Here is a 21782-nt window from a genome sequence, read left to right as displayed (position 1 = left end):
TAGCAGACCATGCCTCAAACAAAGTTTATTTAGAATACACAAAGCAACATTACAGCACCAGTTTGACAACATTTGGATATCACTGTTTCACTCAGAGTTACATCAATGTTCATACCTCTAGCTTATTAGTTGTGGAATTGAGTCTTTGTGTGTAGACCAGCTTATTGTCCTGTTAGAAGAGGCAGCCTTGGAACTGAGCACCATTTCATATAGTACTCAAATACAGACATGGATATTTGACGTGGACTCCTAACCACTCACTTTTTATTATACTAAAGCACATTTTTGTGAAAATACTGGATGGAATAGGATCAATTTGATTCACTTTCGATAGTTTGAACTGTTCGATGTTCTGATAATGATTAGATCATTGGTGTAAGGCCTAGCTTGCTCTCCCACTATGATAGACAGACAGGCTTTGTTCAAGCTGTCAGTAGAGTGGAGGGTAGTTGTGAAGCTATTACATGAATGTATGGAGTCTGTCTGTGGTTCTGGTTGACCCCAGCTGTTTTTGGGTCTGTTTCTGGGTTTCAGTCTGATAACCATAAATCCTGTGTGTTTATGGGATCTTCGTCCTGCTCGCCTGAAGGGTGAGGGGGCCAACAGTTGCACATGGTTCTTATTTCCTATTGACCAGCCCTCGATGGGCCTCAGGTTAGGATTCAATGGCTGGGTTTACACAGGCAGCTCAATTTTGATATTTTTTCCACTAGTTTTGAGCAATCGCATTTCTTTTCGCAGATCTTTTTCAGAGCTGATCTGATTGGTGAAATTACTTATTAGTGGGAGAAACATTGGTCTGCTTGTGTGTCTAGTTGTGGAGTGTTTTGCAGTGGATCTACTTAGATATTATGTATAGAATAATGGCATGTTTTATTTTTATTTCCCAGTTTGAGATGGAAAGAAAAGTGCTTTGATGTTTACTGTCTTATACTTTTCTCTGCTTCAACCATAACGCCATTATTCTTTACCCATAACTAAATCACAACACGTTTCCGTGTGTGTAAATCTCTCAAAGTAGGGTATTATGTGTTAACCCTGCATGGACCATTATTACAACAAAATTGAGTATACCAGTTATAGAAGAGGTAGGAAATGTAGGCTTGTTTTCATCCTTTTCCCAGGCCAGACATGAGAAATGTAACGCACCGTGAGGTTACCAGGTCTGGTTTGGTTGTGTTCTGTTGACCTGGTCTGGTTGTGTTCTGTTGACGAGAGGTTTGGTATCTGGGCTCTGATAGCTGAGGTTCTGGGGAGAGGTATCCGATGCTCTAAGGAAAGACATTGATCTGTTGTGATGAGTATGAGCATTTACTATCTGTCAGAAATGGTTATTATAGATTGTTAGATTGTCCTTTGATAGCTCTGGCATAGGCAAAACATTTTGATGAGGGGAAAATCGATACTGTTATATAGAGCAATATTATTTTGGACAATATACAGTGGGGAGAACAAGTATTTGATACACTGCTGATTTTGCAGGTTTTCCTACTTACAAAGCATGTAGAGGTCTGTAATTTTTATCATAGGTACACTTCAACTGTGAGAGACGGAATCTAAAACAAAAATCCAGAAAATCACATTGTATGATTTTTAAGTAATTAATTTGCATTTTATTGCATGACATAAGTATTTGATACATCAGAAAAGCAGAACTTAATATTTGGTACAGATACCTTTGTTTGCAATTACAGAGATCATAGGTGTCCTGTAGTTCTTGACCAGGTTTGCACACACTGCAGCAGGGATTTTGGCCCACTCCTCCATACAGACCTTCTCCAGATCCTTCAGGTTTCGGGGCTGTCGCTGGGCAATACGGACTTTCAGCTCCCTCCAAAGATTTTCTATTGGGTTCAGGTCTGGAGACTGGCTAGGCCACTCCAGGACCTTGAGATGCTTCTTACGGAGCCACTCCTTAGTTGCCCTGGCTGTGTGTTTCGGGTCGTTGTCATGCTGGAAGACCCAGCCACGACCCATCTTCAATGCTCTTACTGAGGGAAGGAGGTTGTTGGCCAAGATCTCGCGATACATGGCCCCATCCATCCTCCCCTCAATACGGTGCAGTCGTCCTGTCCCCTTTGCAGAAAAGCATCCCCAAAGAATGATGTTTCCACCTCCATGCTTCACGGTTGGGATGGTGTTCTTGGGGTTGTACTCATCCTTCTTCCTCCAAACACGGCGAGTGGAGTTTAGACCAAAAAGCTCTATTTTTGTCTCATCAGACCACATGACCTTCTCCCATTCCCCCTCTGGATCATCCAGATGGTCATTGGCAAACTTCAGACGGGCCTGGACATGCGCTGGCTTGAGCAGGGGGACCTTGCGTGCGCTGCAGGATTTTAATCCATGACGGCGTAGTGTGTTACTAATGGTTTTCTTTGAGACTGTGGTCCCAGCTCTCTTCAGGTCATTGACCAGGTCCTGCCGTGTAGTTCTGGGCTGATCCCTCACCTTCCTCATGATCATTGATGCCCCACGAGGTGAGATCTTGCGTAGAGCCCCAGACTGAGGGTGATTGACTGTCATCTTTAACTTCTTCCATTTTCTAATAATTGCGCCAACAGTTGTTGCCTTCTCACCAAGCTGCTTGCCTATTGTTCTGTAGCCCATCCTAGCCTTGTGCAGGTCTACAATTTTAACCCTGATGTCCTTACACAGCTCTCTGGTCTTGGCCATTGTGGAGAGGTTGGAGTCTGTTTGATTGAGTGTGTGGACAGGTGTCTTTTATACAGGTAATGAGTTCAAACAGGTGCAGTTAATACAGGTAATGAGTGGAGAACAGGAGGGCTTCTTAAAGAAAAACTAACAGGTCTGTGAGAGCCGAAATTCTTACTGGTTGGTAGGTGATCAAATACTTATGTCATGCAATAAAATGCAAATTAATTACTTAAAAATCATACAATGTGATTTTCTGGAATTTTGTTTTAGATTCCGTCTCTCACAGTTGAAGTGTACCTATGATAAAAATTACAGACCTCTACATGCTTTGTAAGTAGGAAAACCTGCAAAATCGGCAGTGTATCAAATACTTGTTCTCCCCACTGTATATTTTTAGCTGGTGCTAAATTGACTGTACCTGTGCCAAAATGCTTGTATTTTTCATCTTATAGCTTCTTCTCCATCTTTTAAAATGGTGAGCCAACATGTTTTCAGCTATTTCATTTCCATGATTGATGGAATTGGCATTTGAAAACAAATGTACTTATGCTCTCTAGTCTCTCTGCAGCAGACATATAGAGAGCAGTATCTTTGGAACATCAAATCGTAATACATATTGTATTGGCACCTAAATATCGTGATAATATCATATAATGAGGTCCCTGGTAATTCTCAGCCCTAGCAAATAATATAGGCTATATTATTTCCTTTTTTTATTTTTTTTAAATGCCATCTAGATCTAGTTTTCTATCCCAGAAAGACCTACCTCATCCCAGATGTTTGTGGTGGTGTTTCTCATAGGCCACAGCATTATTAGAGCTGCTTCCAGTTCCTATGGTGGAGAAATAACAGGTGTATGAAAGAGGCCCCAGTAGTTGATCCAAATGCAGTATAATGATTGAGTATACAGGACAGTTGATCATCACACCTACCCAAGTAATCCTTATAGTCCTTGTAGGACCTTTGCCTCATGGGACGTCCATCTGGAAGAGAAAGAGCACCTCCAGTTAGTTTATGGCAGTTTTTAGAATTCCATCGAATGAGTGTTGACTGAATCTGACCTTACCAGAGTTACCACGCGACTTGATGCACTGTCCCCTGTTGGGGATGCCAACGGCGGGGTTTCCTTGGTTGATGATGTGGCACTCGTAGCCCGTGGGACAGTGAAGGGGCTCGTCACCATCCTCTGTGGTGCTGCATGCCTCCGCTAGAGGGAAGGGGACACACAGGTCAGAGGTCAACTAAACACACATACTGATGATGTAGAGTTCAGGTGGGTTTAATGGTTCCAGGCTACTCACCCTGCAGTACCTCCTCTGGACCGTCTAGAAGCCAGCCATTCCCTCCCAGCCACCGAGGCTTGGGTTGAACCAGCCAGTCCAGCACTGATCAACACAAACACACATCATTGGAAAGCTTGTTCCTAATTATATCATCAGGACTTTACTGCATATCCTTGTGCCAATGGTTAGAACCATGCCCATGCTATATATGACCATGTGTGTTGTCAAATGTGTCGATAAGTATGGTTTTGTGTACTTTATACTAGATCTATGGTGCTTACCCGGTGGTGGCTGCACTGACTCCAGACAGGCGTAGATGCAGCCGTTGTAACAGCAGCGTTTGTGGCGCTCACACTCTGAGTCAGAGCGGCAGCCGGGCACCTCGCAGGCCCGCTCCGGTAGCATCTGAGGTGGGGGTGGGCAGCGGTCGTTCTTCTGGTGCTGGGTGGACTGGGACTGCTGGTTCGGATACTCATAGTCCTGAGAGGAGATGAGATAAGATAATTACTTTATTGTTTGCACAGAAATTTGCAATCTATTATCCTGAGACTGAAATATAAAGAGACCTGGATCATTTCCAACATAATAGCTACAGTAGGCCTACAAAGATAAATAATGGTAAGTGTGCTTGTCCTATCCTTTTGACCAGCAGGTGGCAGTAACTCCTTTATGTAACATACTTGTTGCAACATTTTCCATCAGCTTCTTCTATTTCTTATGTTTTCAGTGTTATGTAGCTGTCATGTCTGTCAGTACTCTAAACACGTGGGGGGATGAAGAATTGAAGATTAAGTCAATATGGAGGGAAATAGGGCTGTGAACATGAGCCAGAGATCTCCACATGTGATACACTGTCAAGGAGGTCCTGCCTGCCTCAAACCCACACACATTCTCCACCTTCTGAACAGTGGTGGTCTGTGATTGTGCCTCAAACCCACACACATTCTCCACCTCTCCTGAACAGTGGTGGTCTGTGGTTGTGCCTCAAACCCACACACATTCTCCACCTCTCCTGAACAGTGGTGGTCTGTGATTGTGCCTCAAACCCACACACATTCTCCACCTTCTGAACAGTGGTTGTCTGTGATTGTGCCTCAAACCCACACACATTCTCCCCCTCTCCTGAACAGTGGTGGTCTGTGATTGCTCGTAAAGAGCTTGTGAAACACTTACATAATCAGATCTGTAATACAGCCATGACTGTGCTTACTGCTTTGCTTGCTTCAATAAGCTACAACTATTTCCACGATCCCATGTGGTGAACTTCGCCCATTAGAGGCTGCACTTCCTGTAAGCTCTGGAGGAGGTCATAGGTCAAACACAGGTTTATTTAGGTTTGTGGTCACTGTATGTGATGTGCATTTAACCACACCACTTTCCTCATATTTTCTAGTGTTATTGCACAGAGGAGCTGCTCTGGCCCAGCAGCAGATCCAGTGAGGTCAGGTTTCCAGTTGAGGTATTGCACAGTGTCAACCAGACTCAATCTGGGAGGCTCACTCTGCCAATACAAATTCCTTTCCTCTATCATCCTTCATCAAGCAGTAGTTCATCAGAATGCAAATATTCCGCATTGTCTGGCCAAGAGAGAACCAAAGCCCATCTATAGCATGGAGCTCCATAGCAGATACTGTAAATTCAGGTGTACATCCTGCTGCTCACGAAGTGGATGCCCTCTCACTAATTAGTTTATGTGCTTGCAGACTGCACAAAATTGTTAAAACTGCACTGTTTATATGGCAGACTAAGCAACTGCTCTTCCAAATCAACCGTAAAAATGAAAGCAAATGTTTGGTGTGGGTGTTTGTGACACACAGAATGCATATTTGTAATAAACACACAAATCGTTTGCTTCATCAGCTGCCAGCCTGGTGGGTGGGGTGCCAGGTCTCACCACGGCTCAGTGACTGAATCAACTTGTGGCGTTGGCGTGGCAACACACAGAGGCACTACTTTCTGGCCCTCCCTGTCAGTGTGACCACAGTGCGTCCTCAGGCTGTGCCTTGGTTAGGGTATTGATCTTGATTGGACGCCAATTGACTACGTCTTAGGACCACTTCCAGATTGTTTATGTACTTTACAGTGATTCACCTTCCTCAAAGTTAATTTTTTGAGCTCTTGACTTCATCAGGGTTCTCTTCATACTGAGAATCTGTGCTTTTAGCAGCCATGGTCTACGTTGGCCAAATTGGAACAAGCATCTCTCAGATCTTCTGACTGTCTGTCTCCTGAGGGCTTCTAGGCCTAGTCATATTAACCTAACCTATAGTATCTCAAAACCAGTGGAAAGGTGACAGAGAAGCTAATCAAATGTCATAATGCTGTTCAGTCTACAAAATGATTCTAATCATATAAACACATGATTATGGGATGCAAAGTAGGCCATTCACTTTTATCCTCATGTCATCCTATATCTTTACAAATGCAACTCCAGGTTTAAAGTACAAGAGTGAGACTGATTATCTCTGTGAATGGATAATGTCAGTTACAGGGACCATGGTTCATTATATGCTCAGTTCCCATCGTTTCCCCTCAGATCTCAGTACCGGAGGAAGTAGTGTCTGGATCCTGTCTATCAGTCTGCCTGTCTGAGTGCCAAGCTGCCCTACCCTGCGATGCACTGTGCCGTGCTGCATGTGTCTGTTTGATGTTCAGTCCCACATTGTTTATTTATTGTTTATTGGTATCTTCCTGCTGGGCCACAGAGATGCCGGCAGCCCTGTTATACCGGTGTTTACTGGGAGCATTGTCTTCCAGGACAGGGATTTCAAAGCTGAGCGCTGCAGCTGTGGTCTAAAGCAATCAGAAACCAAATTTTGCTCCAGACTGCGATGTAAACTGTGATCAGGCCATTGAGGTCTGTATTGTATCTAGTTCTTAGATCTGACACTTCCTGATTCCGAGAACTCCAGGAAGCACACCATGCAGCCTCTCCAGTGACTATGTGTAATGTGATACTGTCATACAGCTCAAATGGATTGCACTGATTATTTCATGCTAGTCATACTTATGGCTATGCTATTTGGATCGGTATCTCCTCCTTTCTCATGTAATACAACTACATGTATTATCCAGCCTCCTTTTCATGTAATACAACTACATGTATTATCCAGCCTCCTTTTCATGTAATACAACTACATGTATTATCCAGCCTCCTTTTCATGTAATACAACTACATGTATTATCCAGCCTCCTTTTCATGTAATACAACTACATGTATTATCCAGACTCCTTTTCATGTAATACAACTACATGTATTATCCAGCCTCCTTTTCATGTAATACAACTACATGTATTATCCAGCCTCCTTTTCATGTAATACAACTACATATATTATCCAGCCTCCTTTTCATGCAGAGTTCTCCTGTGCTGTGAAAGGTCTCTAGACCAGCCTTGCTCTAGACTTTGTGTGGCCCCTGGGCACTTAGTTCATTTCCTGCACGGACTCTGACTGACAGCTGGCAGGGTCTGACCTTAGTCTATAAAGAGATGGAGTGTAGCCAGACAAATGCTGGGGAGGGGGTGAAATTATGTTTTAGTCAGATATTATATCTGTTTGGGCTTCTTGCGGTCAATTTGCAGTCTACAAATTAATTGTAGCTTTGTTCCGGCCCCCTGACCATCCACTCATGAAAAAATTGTCCTGCGGCTGAATTGGCCATGCTCACATCATCTGACTGAGATTAACGTTCAGAATGCCTATCAAAGTCCACATCACCTGACCACCTCTGCCAGTGGGCTAAGTGTATTAACTCTGACCTACCCAGCAGTATACTCAAACCAAGTATAAAACATACCTTACCTCCTGTGGATTTCTTCCAGAATATTTTTTCCAATATATTACTGTATGGCAAGGCCATATGTTTTGTATTTGTTACGAATATTTTACATTTTTGTCCTACTCATAGACAGAGTGGTATTTACTGGCTACAATAGAGGGATTATCTGCTATATTGAGTCCAGCCATCTTGGAATAGCCTATACTGTAAATTAACTTGGCCACCATGCTGGAATGTGCAAAGTTAGGATGCCTTTTCCAATTTGGTTCGTTCTGACGTTTTAGCACACAGACAGCCCAATTCCATGGGATTCATTCCCTTATAGCTCCCATGGATAAAGAGCTGTAGCTGTGAGATGGTAAACAGAGGTGTGAGAATCACCTGGGGAGGACATAAAATGCTGAGAGAGGCCAAGGCAGACGGCCCAGAGCAGAAACAGAACAGGAAGGCCAAAGATTTGCTGAGCATCTGCAGGCCCAATCTAATTTCAGAGCCTGACAAAAGCCTGTCCCCATCGAGGGAAATTAATGGAACTGTACAGATTTAGTGCAGTTCAGAACTTCATGAACATGCCCAGACACATGTCAGAAGCAGACTATATCCCCCTGGATGGGACACAATAACAGGAGTGTTACTCCAAAATTTGCATCAACATTCTCTGGGTGCTGTCTAAGCAGTGGCAGCTGTGGTTATTGAAATGCTCTCCCCACGCTAGCAGAATGTTTGCATGTTTCTGGCTGTGCTGGCCGGCTGAGCTGGCCGGCTGCTCATTCTACTTTGCTGGTCTGGAGGGAGAAAGAGAGTTGCACCCTGTGCCCCTCTGCCTCCTGCACCTCTCCCATCTCTCCCCTCCCTCTGTCTGCTGCTCTCATACAGGAGCCCCTCTGTGACAATGGCCATGCTCTATTTCTCTGTGGTCAGTCTTGTGCATGACTGTCTGTCACTCCTCCACTCCTTACACAGCCTTCATGAAACCATAGTGCTGCTATTGCTAAGACTGAGCACACTGGAAGGGTTTACATGAATAAGATGCCAGGGCTTTTAGAAGCTGTGTGATGATTGAATGACAAGGGCAATGATATTGACAATAGCTTATAAATGGCCTCACAACAAAGTGTCCATGCAGTCAATACTGAGTTCCTGCCTCAGCCATTAAACACCACTCTGTGGGCACTCTAATGGAGAGGGGTCACTGGGGGCTGCCTGGCAATGGCATGAAATCATTTAACTAAACAGTCCAATTCATTTTAGTCATCTCACTCAAGAACTTTGGCACTTATGAACTTTGCCGTTTAAGCTGCAATTACAGTGGAGCAAAGTGCCAGAAGGATTTGACCCAGTGCCCCAGTTCTGGACTAATCTGAGCCAACACTACACTACGACTACTGACCTGAGGTGACCCAGTGCCCCAGTTCTGGACTAATCTGAGCCAACACTACACTACGACTACTGACCTGAGGTGACCCAGTGCCCCAGTTCTGGACTAATCTGAGCCAACACTACACTACGACTACTGACCTGAGGGGACAAGATAAGATTGCAGCACTGAGGAGGGTGCGCATCTTGTCGGTTCCTGTTCGAATTTGTTTGCTCAGAATGTCCGGGCAATAATTTCCTTCGACCGACAAGCACTTCTGGATCCCTTATCATCGGGCAGAAGGTATCAAAGGATGAGGTCTGATACAAACAGGCTCAGAGACAGTTTCTATCAACAAGCCATCAGACTGCTGAACACTTGAACTGGACTGACCACCTGCTCTGATTCTCCTTACTATAGCACACATGCATGCGCACGCACACACACACGCACACACACACACACACACACACACACACACACACACACACACACACACACACACACACACACACACACACACACACACACACACACACACACACACACACACACACACACACACACATATTGCTGCAGCAACAGTGTAGGTACTCATTTCAGCTCTAACTATCCCCCACCTTTTGGTTAAGCCCTCTCTTCCTGATCCGCTGGGCGCCTCCTGACCCACAGGACACACACAGAGACATACATACATTTATGCTACACACACATCACAACTGCTGCTACCAGACACTTATTACACTGCTCAGTTTATATACTGACCCCCCACCCTCCCCAAAACACGTGTAAATATTGGACTATATATTGTGCCTTCCTCTATTATAATATTATATTCTACTGAGCCATTTACTTTATCTTCATATTTTAATATTTTATTATTTCTTATTGTTGATGCATTGTCAAGAAGGAACCATTTCGTTGGACGTTGTATACCATGCCTATCCCGTACATACTGTACGACTAATACAACTTGAAACCTGAAACCGACTGCCATCCACTGTACGGTAAGACAACTCAAATATTTAAACTAGTCGGATAACCTCACCTAACATCCTGCAACCATTACTGGCTTATTCAGACAAAGAAAGAAAGGCAAGGGAAGGCAACAGGTGTTGCACATGCTGGTGCCATGGAGTTGTGAATGGAGAGTGATGGAAGTGAAAGAGGTGGAAGGCTTGGAGGGAGAAGGAGAATAAAGCATTAGGTCACGGCCACCTCAGCATGTTCCAATTAAAGTGGCTTTGAAGCAGCGTCCTTGAAGAATGTCAGTTTGGCCATCCGTCGTGAGGGAGGGAGAGAGAGAAAGAAAGCGGGAGGGAGAGAGAGAGAGAGGGGAGCACCATAGTGCACCGGCCCTCGTTAACTATGATCAATCAAACCTGCACTGAGCTGAGTTAACGAGCTATGGCCCACTGAGTTCCTGCCCCAATAACCCTAACATCCTTTACACCAGGTTCACACAAACACATACACTCGTACCACACACACACGCATCCTGCTCTGTACCTTCTATTTTGTAGTCTTGTGAGAGTTTTTTTAATAGAATTCAAGCACATTACTCAGTACGTTTATCTTCAGACATACACACTTCTACTGACCTCTTCAACAGAGACATAGTCACATCACTGTTAACACCCACCTCTCACCTCAGCGCCAACACTGTTTTCAGTGTGAAACCTTCAAACTACACCCCTCTGCCACCCTGCTAAAACAGAGTATGTATTGTATTTACACCAGCCTTTCCCTCTCTCTTCACACACACACACACACACACACACACACACACACACACACACACACACACACACACACACACACACACACACACACACACACACACACACACACACACACACACACATTGCTGCAGCAACAGTGTAGGTACTCATATCAGCTCTAACTAACCCCCACCTTTTGGTTAAGCCCTCTCTTCCTGATCCGCCGGGCGCCTCCTGACCCACAGGACAGCACCAGCATGCAGAGCACCAGCACCAGTGGTGTCCGGACATGACAGCCAGGCATGGTCTAACGCTGAACTCTTCCTGTACTCCTCACACTGTTTCGTCTCTTCTTCTGCCACTCCTTGTATTCTGTATTGTATCCTTCTTCCTTGGAGTTTAGAAAAGGTGGCCTGTTTTTCTTTGTATGTCTTATGTTTTATCCTTCCCTCCAATGCTGTGTTGTTCCGTCCAGTGCTTGGTATTCCTTATTGGGCCGGTGTTGAGGCAGGGGCTCCTGTTCTCATGTGCCTGTGAAGCCAGCGATTACACAAGCTCTGCTACAGGACAAGTCTTTATAGCCGTCTGAGCAGGGAAAACTGCAAGGGAAAATCAGGAAGAGGAACGGAAAGGAGGAGAAAGAATGAATAGAGCTACTGTGGAGAGAAAAGGAAAGAGGGAGATAGTTTGGGGAGTCAAGGAGAGGAAGTGAAGGGCAGCTGTCTGAGCATCAGTTATTCTGAGGAGAGGGTTAAATCGGTCTGCTCGCACGACAAGCACGTCTGCCTATGACTTAGCGAGGGAGGGAGCGGGAGGAGGGAGCCCTAAGGAGGGAGGGGAGAGAACAGAAGACCGAAAGATGTGTAGAATGAGATATTGTTGCCCCATGTGTCTGTAACTAGAGAGAGATGGAGAGAGAGACATCCATCCTTGAGTTTGGGTATACAGTATTTGTCTTTGGGAATGTACTGTATGTGTTAAAGAGAGTAGGAAAAACATTGAGGGCTAATTCTGACAGCATATAGTACATTTCCAGTATGGACTGTATGTTAGAGTTAATGTGTATGTATGCCTGTATTCAGTTATGATTGTTGTATGCATACATTTTACATAATGAGTTTAATTTGTGGAAATAGGAAATGCATGATATATAGTCGTGGCCAAAAGTTTTGAGAATGACACAAATATTAATTTTCACAAAGTCTGCTGCCTCAGTTTGTATGATGGCAATTTGCTTATACTCCAGAATGTTATGAAGAGTGATCAGATGAATTGCAATTAATTGCAAAGTTCCTCTTTGCCATGCAAATGAACTGAATCCCCCAAAAACATTTCCACTGCATTTCAGCCCTGCCACAAAAGGACCAGCTGACATCATGTCAGTGATTCTCTCGTTAACACAGGTGTGAGTGACGACGAGGACACGGCTGGAGATCACTTTGTCATGCTGATTGAGTTCGAATAACAGACTGGAAGCTTCAAAAGGAGGGTGGTGCTTGGAATCATTGTTCTTCCTCTGTCAACCATGTTTACCTGCAAGGAAACACGTGCCGTCATCATTGCTTTTCACAAAAAGGGCTTCACAGGCAAGGATTTTGCTGCCAGTAAGATTGCACCTAAATCAACCATTTATCGGATCATCAAGAACTTCAAGGAGAGCGGTTCAATTGTTGTGAAGAAGGCTTCAAGGCGCCCAAGAAAGTCCAGCAAGCGCCAGGACCGTCTCCTAAAGTTGATTCAGCTGCGGGATCAGGGCACCACCAGTACAGAGCTTGCTCAGGAATGGCAGCAGGCATGTGTGAGTGCATCTGCACGCACAGTGAGGCGAAGACTTTTGGAGGATGGCCTGGTGTCAAGAAGGGCAGCAAAGAAGCCACTTCTCTCCAGGAAAAACAGGGACAGACTGATATTCTGCAAAAGGTACTGCTGAGGACTGGGGTAAAGTAATTCTCTCTGATGAATCCCCTTTCAGATTGTTTGGGGCATCCAGAAAAAAGCTTGTCCAGAGAAGACAAGGTTGAGCGCTACCATCAGTCCTGTGTCATGCCAACAGTTAAGCATCCTGAGACCATTCATGTGTAGGGTTGCTTCTCAGCCAAGGCAGTGGGCTCACTCACAATTTTGCCTAAGAACCATGAATAAGGAATGGTACCAACAATTCCTCCGAGAGCAACTTCTCCCAACCATCCAGGAACAGTTTGGTGATGAACAATGCCTTTTCCAGCATGATGGAGCACCTTGCCATAAGGCAAAAGTGATAACTAAGTGGCTCGGGGAACAAAACATTGATATTTTGGGTCCATGGCCAGGAAACTCCTAAAACCTTCATCCCATTGAGAACTTGTGGTCAGTCCTCAAGAGGTGGGTGGACAAACAAAAACCCACAAATTCTGACAAACTCCAAGCATTGATTATGCAAGAATGGGCTGCCATCAGTCAGGATGTTGCCCAGAAGTTAATTGACAGCATGCCAGGGTGGATTGCAGAGGTCTTGAAAAAGAAGGGTCAACACTGCAAAAATTGACTCTTTGCATCAACTTCATGTTATTGTCAATAAAAGCCTTTGACACTTATGAAATGCTTGTAATTATACTTCAGTATTCCATAGTAACATCTGACAAAAATATCTAAAGACACTGAAGCAGCACACTTTGTGGAAATTAATATTTGTGTCATTCTCAAAACTTTTGGCCACGACTGTAGTGTAAGAATGTCCCTGGGAGTGCCTTGACTATGCATTCCTGAGAAGGTTATATATTGAAAGGATGATGTAGGCGGTCAACCAGAAAGAATAAAAGCATGTGTCGTGTTCCAGGGAAGGAGCATGGGAAAAGCATTCAGGGGAAAACATTTTCCCTCTCAAACCTGGACATATCCCCTCACCCTTCTCACTCCCTAACTCCCCCTAACCCCTGTCATTCCCGTATCCTGCATTGAAAGGGGGAAAGAATGCTAAGCCTGCACAAATCTCCGTCATTATTAGTTTTACAGGAGCAAGGCCCATGTCACAATGGGGCCCAAGCTATAGTAACACAAAAGAGAGAATGAAGAGAGAGAGAATAGCAAGAGAGAGACATGCCTGTCTGTCGCCAGCGGGGCCTGGATGGGGTATGGGGTCGGGAAAGTAGCTTTACTATAAAGACCCCTGATGATGTAGCTATGGGATGTTCCCTGCCAGAAACGGTACTGCATCAATAGCGGAGGTGATACAGTAGCTACAGTAATAACAGCAGAAACCAAAAATTATGGAGCTAGGAACTAAAACTATGATAACATACCTCAGAGAACCATAATGCAACAATATGTGGAGCTCAGATCATTCATTACAGGATGGTTGGGTCATGTTGATTGTAGCTTTAAGCTGATTATAACCACGTAACACAGCAGTGGTAAACTTCTGAGTGGTGTTTATTGGCATGGTGATTATAGCCGGACTAGAGACAGCTAAGTGTAGACATGTGGCTGTGCTCCATGCAGATGACAGTCACTCTCATTTCTGCACTGTTGGGTTAGAGGGTCACTTCCCCTGTCACGATCACCTGTCACCCCAGACTGCCCAACCTCCCCCACATCCCCCCTGCATTCGTCACTTGCCCATCCCTGCACTAGCCTAAACCCAAGTACACTCCACTCTGTCTACCACCCAACCACCAGCGCAACACTTTGTCCCCCTCTATAGCAAGGGCACAGAGAAACTTGACTCGGATAACCGTGACACGGAACCCTTTCACATGCAACAGGACCTGACTATGTTGAGTGTCTCTGTGTTCGTTAAATTCATTCTTATTCGATCTTGTTAAACAGTGTGTATGTATATGGGTGGCATTTTGAAGTTACAGTGTGACCGTATTGGTTTTCCCAGGCAGTGTAGAGAGGTATCGCAAACAGATATTCTGTGATGCATGCTGATTAAGCAAGGCAACACACACACACACACACACACACACACACACACACACACACACACACACACACACACACACACACACACACACACACACACACACACACACACACACACACACACACACACACACACACACACACACACACACACACACACACACACACAGAAAGGCATACATTCCTTTGATCTGAGGCAGTGTTCTCTGAAGATTGGGATGTTTCTGTTAGAGCAGAGAGGGCTTTCTGCGCACATCACATGCTTCAGATCTCAGTGTGTGCTGCTGCTCTAATGCAGCCCAGATGGACCACTGTCACGTCTACTCCCGCTCCCCCGCTTGACGTCTCCGGTCTACTAACCACCGGTCCTGGCAACCATCATTACGCACACCTGCGCCCCATCATGAGGTACACCTGGACATTATCACTCCCTGATTACTTCCCCTTTATCAAGCACTCCGTTGTATTACCCATTAGGTAGTATTGTTTCCTGTTTTCATGTTTAGACACTGCTCCTGTTTTTGAATTCACTCCATGTTCGTTCCTATTAAGCTCACCAACTGCACCTGCTTCCTGACTCCCTGTGTCTCCGTTACAACCACAGTGGATAGCCATGTCACAGGGCATTAGGGACCCGAGTATGGTGATGAGACAAATCAAATCAAAATGTATTGGTCACATACACATGGTTAGCAGATGTTATTGTGAGTGTAGCGAAATGCTCGTGCTTCCGACAGTGCAGCAATATCTAACGTAATCTAACAATTCCACAACAACTACCTAATACGTACAAATCTAAGTAAAGGAATGGAATAAGAATATATACTGTACATATAAATGTATGGATGAGCAATGACAGAGCGGCATAGGCAAGATGCAATAGATGGTATCAATACATTATATACATATGAGATGAGTAATGCAAGATATATAAACATTATTAAAGCGGCATTATTGAAGTGACTAGTGAACCTCCTCTAAATTGTGCATCTGTAAAAGTTTGTGAGGGTTTTAGGTGACAAGCCAAATTTCTTCAGCCTCCTGAGGTTGAAGAGGCGCTGTTGCGCCTTTTTCACCACACTGTCTGTGTGGATGGACCATTTCAGTTTGTCCGTGATGTGTACGCCGATTAATTTAAAACTTTCCACCTTCTCCACTGCTGTCCCATCAATGTGGATAGAGGGGTGCTCCCTCTGCTGTTTCCTGAAGCCCACGATCATATCCTTTGTTTTGTTGACGTTGAGTGAGAGGTTATTTTGCTGACACCAAGTGCTCTCACCTCCTCCCTGTAGGCCGTCTCATCGTTGTTGGAAATCAAGCCTACTACTGTTTTGTCGTCTGCAAACTTGATGATTGAGTTGGAGGCGTGCATGGCCACGCAGTCATGGGTGAACAGGGAGTACAGGAGGGTGTTGAGCATCCACCCTTGTGTGGCCCCAGTGTTGAGGATCAGAGAAGTGGAGATGTTGTTTCCTACCTTCATCACCTGGGGACAGCCCGTCAGGAAGTCCAGGACCCAATTGCACAGGGCAGGGTTGAGATCCAGGGCCTCTAGCTTAATGATGAGCTTGGAGGGTACTATGGTGTTGAATGCTGAGCTATAGTCAATGAATAGCATTCTTACATAGGTATTCCTCTTGTCCAGATGGGATAGGGCAGTGCGCAGTGTTATGGGGATTGCATCATCTGTGGACCTATTGGGGCGGTAAGCAAATTGAAGTGGGTCTAGGTTGACAGGTAAGGTGGAGGTGATATGACAGACAGGGGAGGAAGGCAGTAGTCTAATTTATTGTTCCCCAAATGGGAGACCCATTCAGGGTGGTCCCCACTGGGTCAGAGATCAGCAGTGATGGGCAGGTAAACCAATCTGCTTCTATTGCAGCCCCTGACATTAACTGTTGGGCAAGTTTAAATACCAGAAGGACAGTAAAATCTCCCTCAGTTTTTTTATGTGACCACGTTTCCCAAAAACTCTGTTAAATATCTACTGTGAATTAAGATTCAAAGATGTCTGCAGAAATAATGGGGTATCATTTATGATATGATGCCTTGAGTTTGAACAAATCTCTTTTGGTTATTGAACTACAGTAAGTGAAGCGGATCAACCCCCCATTAAAAGAATGACATGATCTGTACTATACCAAAGGTTATCCATTATATTGGAAACATTGTGAACACTCTAACAATGGAAATACATGTCCTCAAAATGGAAGGCAGATGGGAGGAGGCAAGATCAGATGGGACCATTCTAGCCAATGAGAGGGCAGATTCGTGTGTGACAGCCACAACTCCACTATAAACAATAGTTATTTTCAAAGTTACCGAAATGCCACGTGCATCCACTGATATCAGTGCATTCGTAACAACCTAACCATTACAAAACGTACATTTGATCAAATAGAGCTCGCCAGCTTGTAGTCCTTAAAAAACGGAAATTATTTACCTCTGGTTCATTCAGCCATTCCTATTGACAAAATGAATAGGGAAAGAATAGGGTGTTGGAATAAACCCTGATATGGTTAACACAGGCTTATGAGATCTTATACATTTTGTTCTATGAGACAGTATCAGTCAGTTAACATGACCTTTATGAATGTTTGAGCGTTGTGTTTTTTTATTATATAAATGCTTCAAATTTTACAAAAAGTGAAGATTATCTCAGAACAAAACGTATAAGACCTCCTAAGCTTGTGTTTACCACATACCTTATTTTCAGCATTTATCCATTTCCCAATAGACTTTGTTCAACGAACCATGGTGGAGTTAGTGCCTACAAAAAGATGCCATTACTATTGCGCTCTATAAGCATCACGTAGAAAATTAGCAATACATTTTTTTCTGGACTAAATTCGACACTCTTTCATTGACCTCCACAAAAAAAATCCTCACTTCATGGTCTTATTTTCGTGGACAGATTTTGGGCGGAGTAACTCCTCTCACTTCGCCTCTGACTATACATAAATGCATGATTATTAATGTCCTTCTCTTCATGATGATGTATCCTAAATAGGTACACAAAGGTAGAATATTTTAATATCCTCCTTTGCATTTTTGGATATTATTCTACACATTTTATTATTCTAATGAGCTCTGCCCCCTAAAAAGATGAAATCTGTACAATTCATAGATGTCTATGTTTCACAAGTTTGGACATTACAGTACAGTCTTTACTTTACTATACTGTACTCTACTGTACGGCACTCTATTGTGCTCTACTGTACTGTACTGTGTTGTTCTCTACTGCGACTGTGGTTTGTGACCACTATGATTTCCCATTGTGGCCAATTCAATTGCAATCATTCTGTTACTGATTTTTCTGTCACTTGGTTACAGAGTGACACGTTTTAATCACTTAATAATTCAAAACTAAATTGTTATCAGTAAAAACACGACAACTAATTGGTAGGTCTACCTTTACTTGTTACTTCTGTGAAGTTTCATAAAAATATCTTAAATATTAAGTATGGTCTCCCGGGTGGCGCAGTGGTCTAGGGCACTGCATCGCAGTGCTAGCTGCGCCACCAGAGTCTCTGGGTTCGCGCCCAGGCTGGGCTGGGTTCGCGCCGGCCGCAACCGGGAGATCCGTGGGGCGACGCACAATTGGCATAGCGTCGTCCGGGTTAGGGAGGGTTTGGCTGGTAGGGATATCCTTGTCTCAGTATGTAAAAAAAAAAAAAAAAAAAAAAAAAATGTAATAAAATGTATGCACTCTACTGTAAGTCGCTCTGGATAAGAGCGTCTGCTCTTGGCCGGTAGGGATATCCTTGTCTCAGTATGTAAAAATGTAATAAAATGTATGCACTCTACTGTAAGTCGCTCTGGATAAGAGCGTCTGCTAAAATGACTAAAATGTAAAATGTAAATATATGGAGGGGTTTTGGTAACAGAATGACAAGATACTAGGCAATATTTTTTCTTAACTTACTAGAAAAAATAATTTCTGCAAAACTACACTGAAAAAAAATATAAACGCAACATGCTACGCAAGATTCTACTGAGTTACAATTCATAAGGAAATCAGTCAATTGAAATAAATTCATTAATCTAAGGATTTCATGACTGAGAAAAAAATATGCATCTGTTGGTCACAGATACCTTAACCAGTCAGTATCTATGACCACCATTTGCATCATGCAGCGCATCACATCTCCTTTCCATAGAGTTGATTTGGCTGTTGATTGTGGCCTGTGGTATGTTGTCCCATTCCTCTTCAATGGCTGTGCGAAGATGCTGGATATGAGCAGGAACTAGAACACACGGTCGTACATGTCAATCCAGAGCATCCCAAACATGCTCAATGGGTGACATGTCTGGTGAGTATGCAGGCCATGGAAGAACTGGGACATTTTCAGCTTCTGGAAAGGAATTGTGTACAGATCCTTGTGACATAGGGCCGTGCATTATCATGCTGAAACATGAGGTGATGGAGGCGGATGAATGGCATGACAATGGGCCTCATGATCTCGTCACAGTATGTCTGTGCATTAAAATTGCCATCGATAAAATGTTTGTTGTCCGTAGCTTATGCCATCCCATCTCATAACCCCACTGCCACCATGGGGAACACCATGGGTCACTGTTCACAACATTGACATCAACAAACTGCTCGCCCACACGACGCCATACATGCTGTCTGCCATCTGCCTGTTACAGTTGAAACCGGGATTCATCCGTGAAGAGTACACTTCTCCAGTGTGCCAGTGGCCATCGAAGGTGAACATTCCAGAGCATCGTAACTGAAATCGGTTACGAGTCAAGACCCTGGTGAGGACGACGAGCATGCAGATGAGCTTCCCTGAGACGGTTTCTGACAGTTTATGCAGAAATTCTTTGGTTATGCAAACCCACAGTTTCATCAGCTGACCGGGTGGCCGGTCTCAGACGATCCCTCAGATCAAGAAGCCAGGTGTTGGAGGTCTTTACTCCAACATTATTGTTTCTAATACCTTTTAAGACTTTTTCTAGTAAATCTTTTTTAAGTCCCCTTTTCCATCTGTGTGACCAGAAATCAAAACATTTGCTTATTCCAAAGTTTTAAGTTGTAAATTGGTTGAAAAACTTATCTATGCCTTAATTTCCCAAAACGATCAACTCTTAGCTTTCATATTACACCAAATTTGATAGCGTCACTTTCTTTCTGTTATCTCCGAAACAGAAACTTTTCAGGAAATTGAAAAAACGACCATTAATGAAGATACTTCAGAAGCTATTTTGAATAGATGTTCTTGGTCCTAGTCATGAAATGTTAAGGAAGTTACTGCTTTCAATAAATAAAATAAATACATGTTTACTAAATTGATTTACAGTTATGCCTCTTAAATCAGGAGCAATGAAAGTCGTGCTTTCTTCTGATTTAGTTTTTGACATTTAGAAGTTCTCCAGGCATTAATTAAATTCTGGAAGTGTATTTAATATGCATGTCAGTGCTGAGATGTAAATCTCTAAGCAGACTAAGCAGAACAGATTTACAAGCTCTTTGAGTGTGTATTTGTGAGAAATGTCACATTATTTGTGCTTGTGTTTTTGAGAGAGAGATTGTAAGTCTGTATGGTGTAATAATGTGTGTGTTATATGTAATTGTATTATCTATTATACAGGAACCAAGAGGCCCGGCACTATTCTTTTTGCTTTACAACGCTCACAGTAGATAAATCTATTGTAAATGTTCCGTAGTTGGTAATGAAAACAAAAATGTGTGCACAAATCTCTATCTCCCCTTTCTCCCTTCTCCCTACAAATGCCTTGATTGCAGTATGCATGGTGAGAGTGCTCTATTATGTGCTTATGCTATGGTTATTATGTGTGTGTGTGGGGGGTGGATACATACATGTGACTGCATGCATGTGTGTGAGTGTGTGGGAGGGGATGGGGGGAGGGCTTGGAAAAACCAAAACACTGATGAGGCTGAGCAATACATCTGTTTGAGGCTAGCCAGCCTGGCTTCAGAGGATTTCGTATTATTCTGTATGTAAATCTGAGACACTCCATTTAGTATGATATGTTACGTTTCGTATGGTATGTATTCATTTGTGGATGTCTGTCAACCGTTTCGTATGATATGTTACGAATTACAATTTCTATTATATGTTACGAATTTGCAAAATGTACAATGTGTTACAAGTTTGCAAAATGTGCAATATGTTACAAATTCGCTAAACATATGATATATTATGAATTCTGGCTAGGTGGCTAATGTTAGTTAGGCTAGGGGTTAGGGTTAGGGGTTAAGGTTGGGTTATGTTTAGGAGTTAGGTTAAAGGGTTTTAAGGTTAGGGTTAGCTAAAAGGGTTAAGGTTAGGGGAAGGGTTAGCTAAAAGGGTTAGGGGAATGGTTAGCTAACATGCTAAGTAGCTGCAAAGTAGCTAAAAAGTAGTAAGTAGTTGAAAAGTTGCAAATTAGCTAAAATGCTAAAGTTGTCCGTGAAGAGATTCAAACTCGCAACCTTTGGGTTGCTATAAGTTTGTGTTATACACCAACCCATCCACCCCAACCAACCAACCACCCTACTTTGTTTACCATCTGTCTTATGTAACCATACCAAATGTAACATCATACTAATTTGAGTGTCCAGAATTTATGTTTACTATGTTACGTCTAGTCTATAAGACCAGGCTGGGCTGGCACTGGCTGAGAAGGACGGTGCAGATCAGTGAGATAGGAGGGGATGGGGACAGGTGAAGACAGACAAGGGCCGTGTCTGAATATCCATATTGCATCCTAAATAGAAGGCAGTTTGAGTATGCAAAAAATAAAGTTTTATAGAACGTGAAATTTCAAAAATCGGATGTCATACTCATTTCAGCTTTTCATCCAGTAGAATTTGCTGTATACTATTGAGGAAGAGAATCCTATTTTTACACCCACGTGTGTTCGACAACAGCTGATGATCAGAATGAAGGAATGAATGGCAGGGAACAAGCGCGATTGTGCATTCGATGACGCCTTCTCAGTATGTATGTTGATAATTGTTGCTTATTGCATACGTTTGTACTAAACAGTACTTTCTAATAGTGTGTATTACAATTAGTACACAGCAAGCAGTTTAAAGGTTCAATGCAGCCGCTTTTATCTCAATATCAAA

At 43.4% G+C, this 21782-nt stretch overlaps 1 protein-coding gene across 2 annotated transcripts; it reads right to left on the bottom strand.

The window, feature by feature from the left end:
• Nucleotides 1-10: 10 nt before the first annotated feature.
• On the bottom strand, nucleotides 11-11599 carry wfdc1 (WAP four-disulfide core domain 1). 2 transcript variants are annotated; one of them, XM_071326096.1, is made up of 7 exons: nucleotides 10992-11599; nucleotides 4223-4421; nucleotides 3960-4043; nucleotides 3725-3865; nucleotides 3591-3641; nucleotides 3425-3490; nucleotides 11-1289 (listed from the first exon to the last, which is right to left on the bottom strand). In XM_071326096.1, the coding sequence occupies exons 1-6, from the start codon at nucleotides 11100-11102 to the stop codon at nucleotides 3426-3428; spliced, it is 651 nt and encodes a 216-aa protein (XP_071182197.1). In that variant the 5' UTR covers nucleotides 11103-11599; the 3' UTR covers nucleotides 11-1289; nucleotide 3425. The 2 variants fall into 2 exon arrangements, with proteins under 2 accessions (XP_071182197.1, XP_071182196.1); XM_071326095.1 differs by having other exon boundaries at nucleotides 11-1271.
• Between the last annotated feature and the right edge of the window lie 10183 nt (nucleotides 11600-21782).

This window comes from Salvelinus alpinus, chromosome 9 (assembly GCF_045679555.1).
Source record: "Salvelinus alpinus chromosome 9, SLU_Salpinus.1, whole genome shotgun sequence".
NCBI classification, from domain to species: Eukaryota; Metazoa; Chordata; class Actinopteri; order Salmoniformes; family Salmonidae; genus Salvelinus; species Salvelinus alpinus.
Note: the sequence above shows the minus strand (reverse complement) of the source record. Positions and strands in the feature narration are given on the sequence as shown.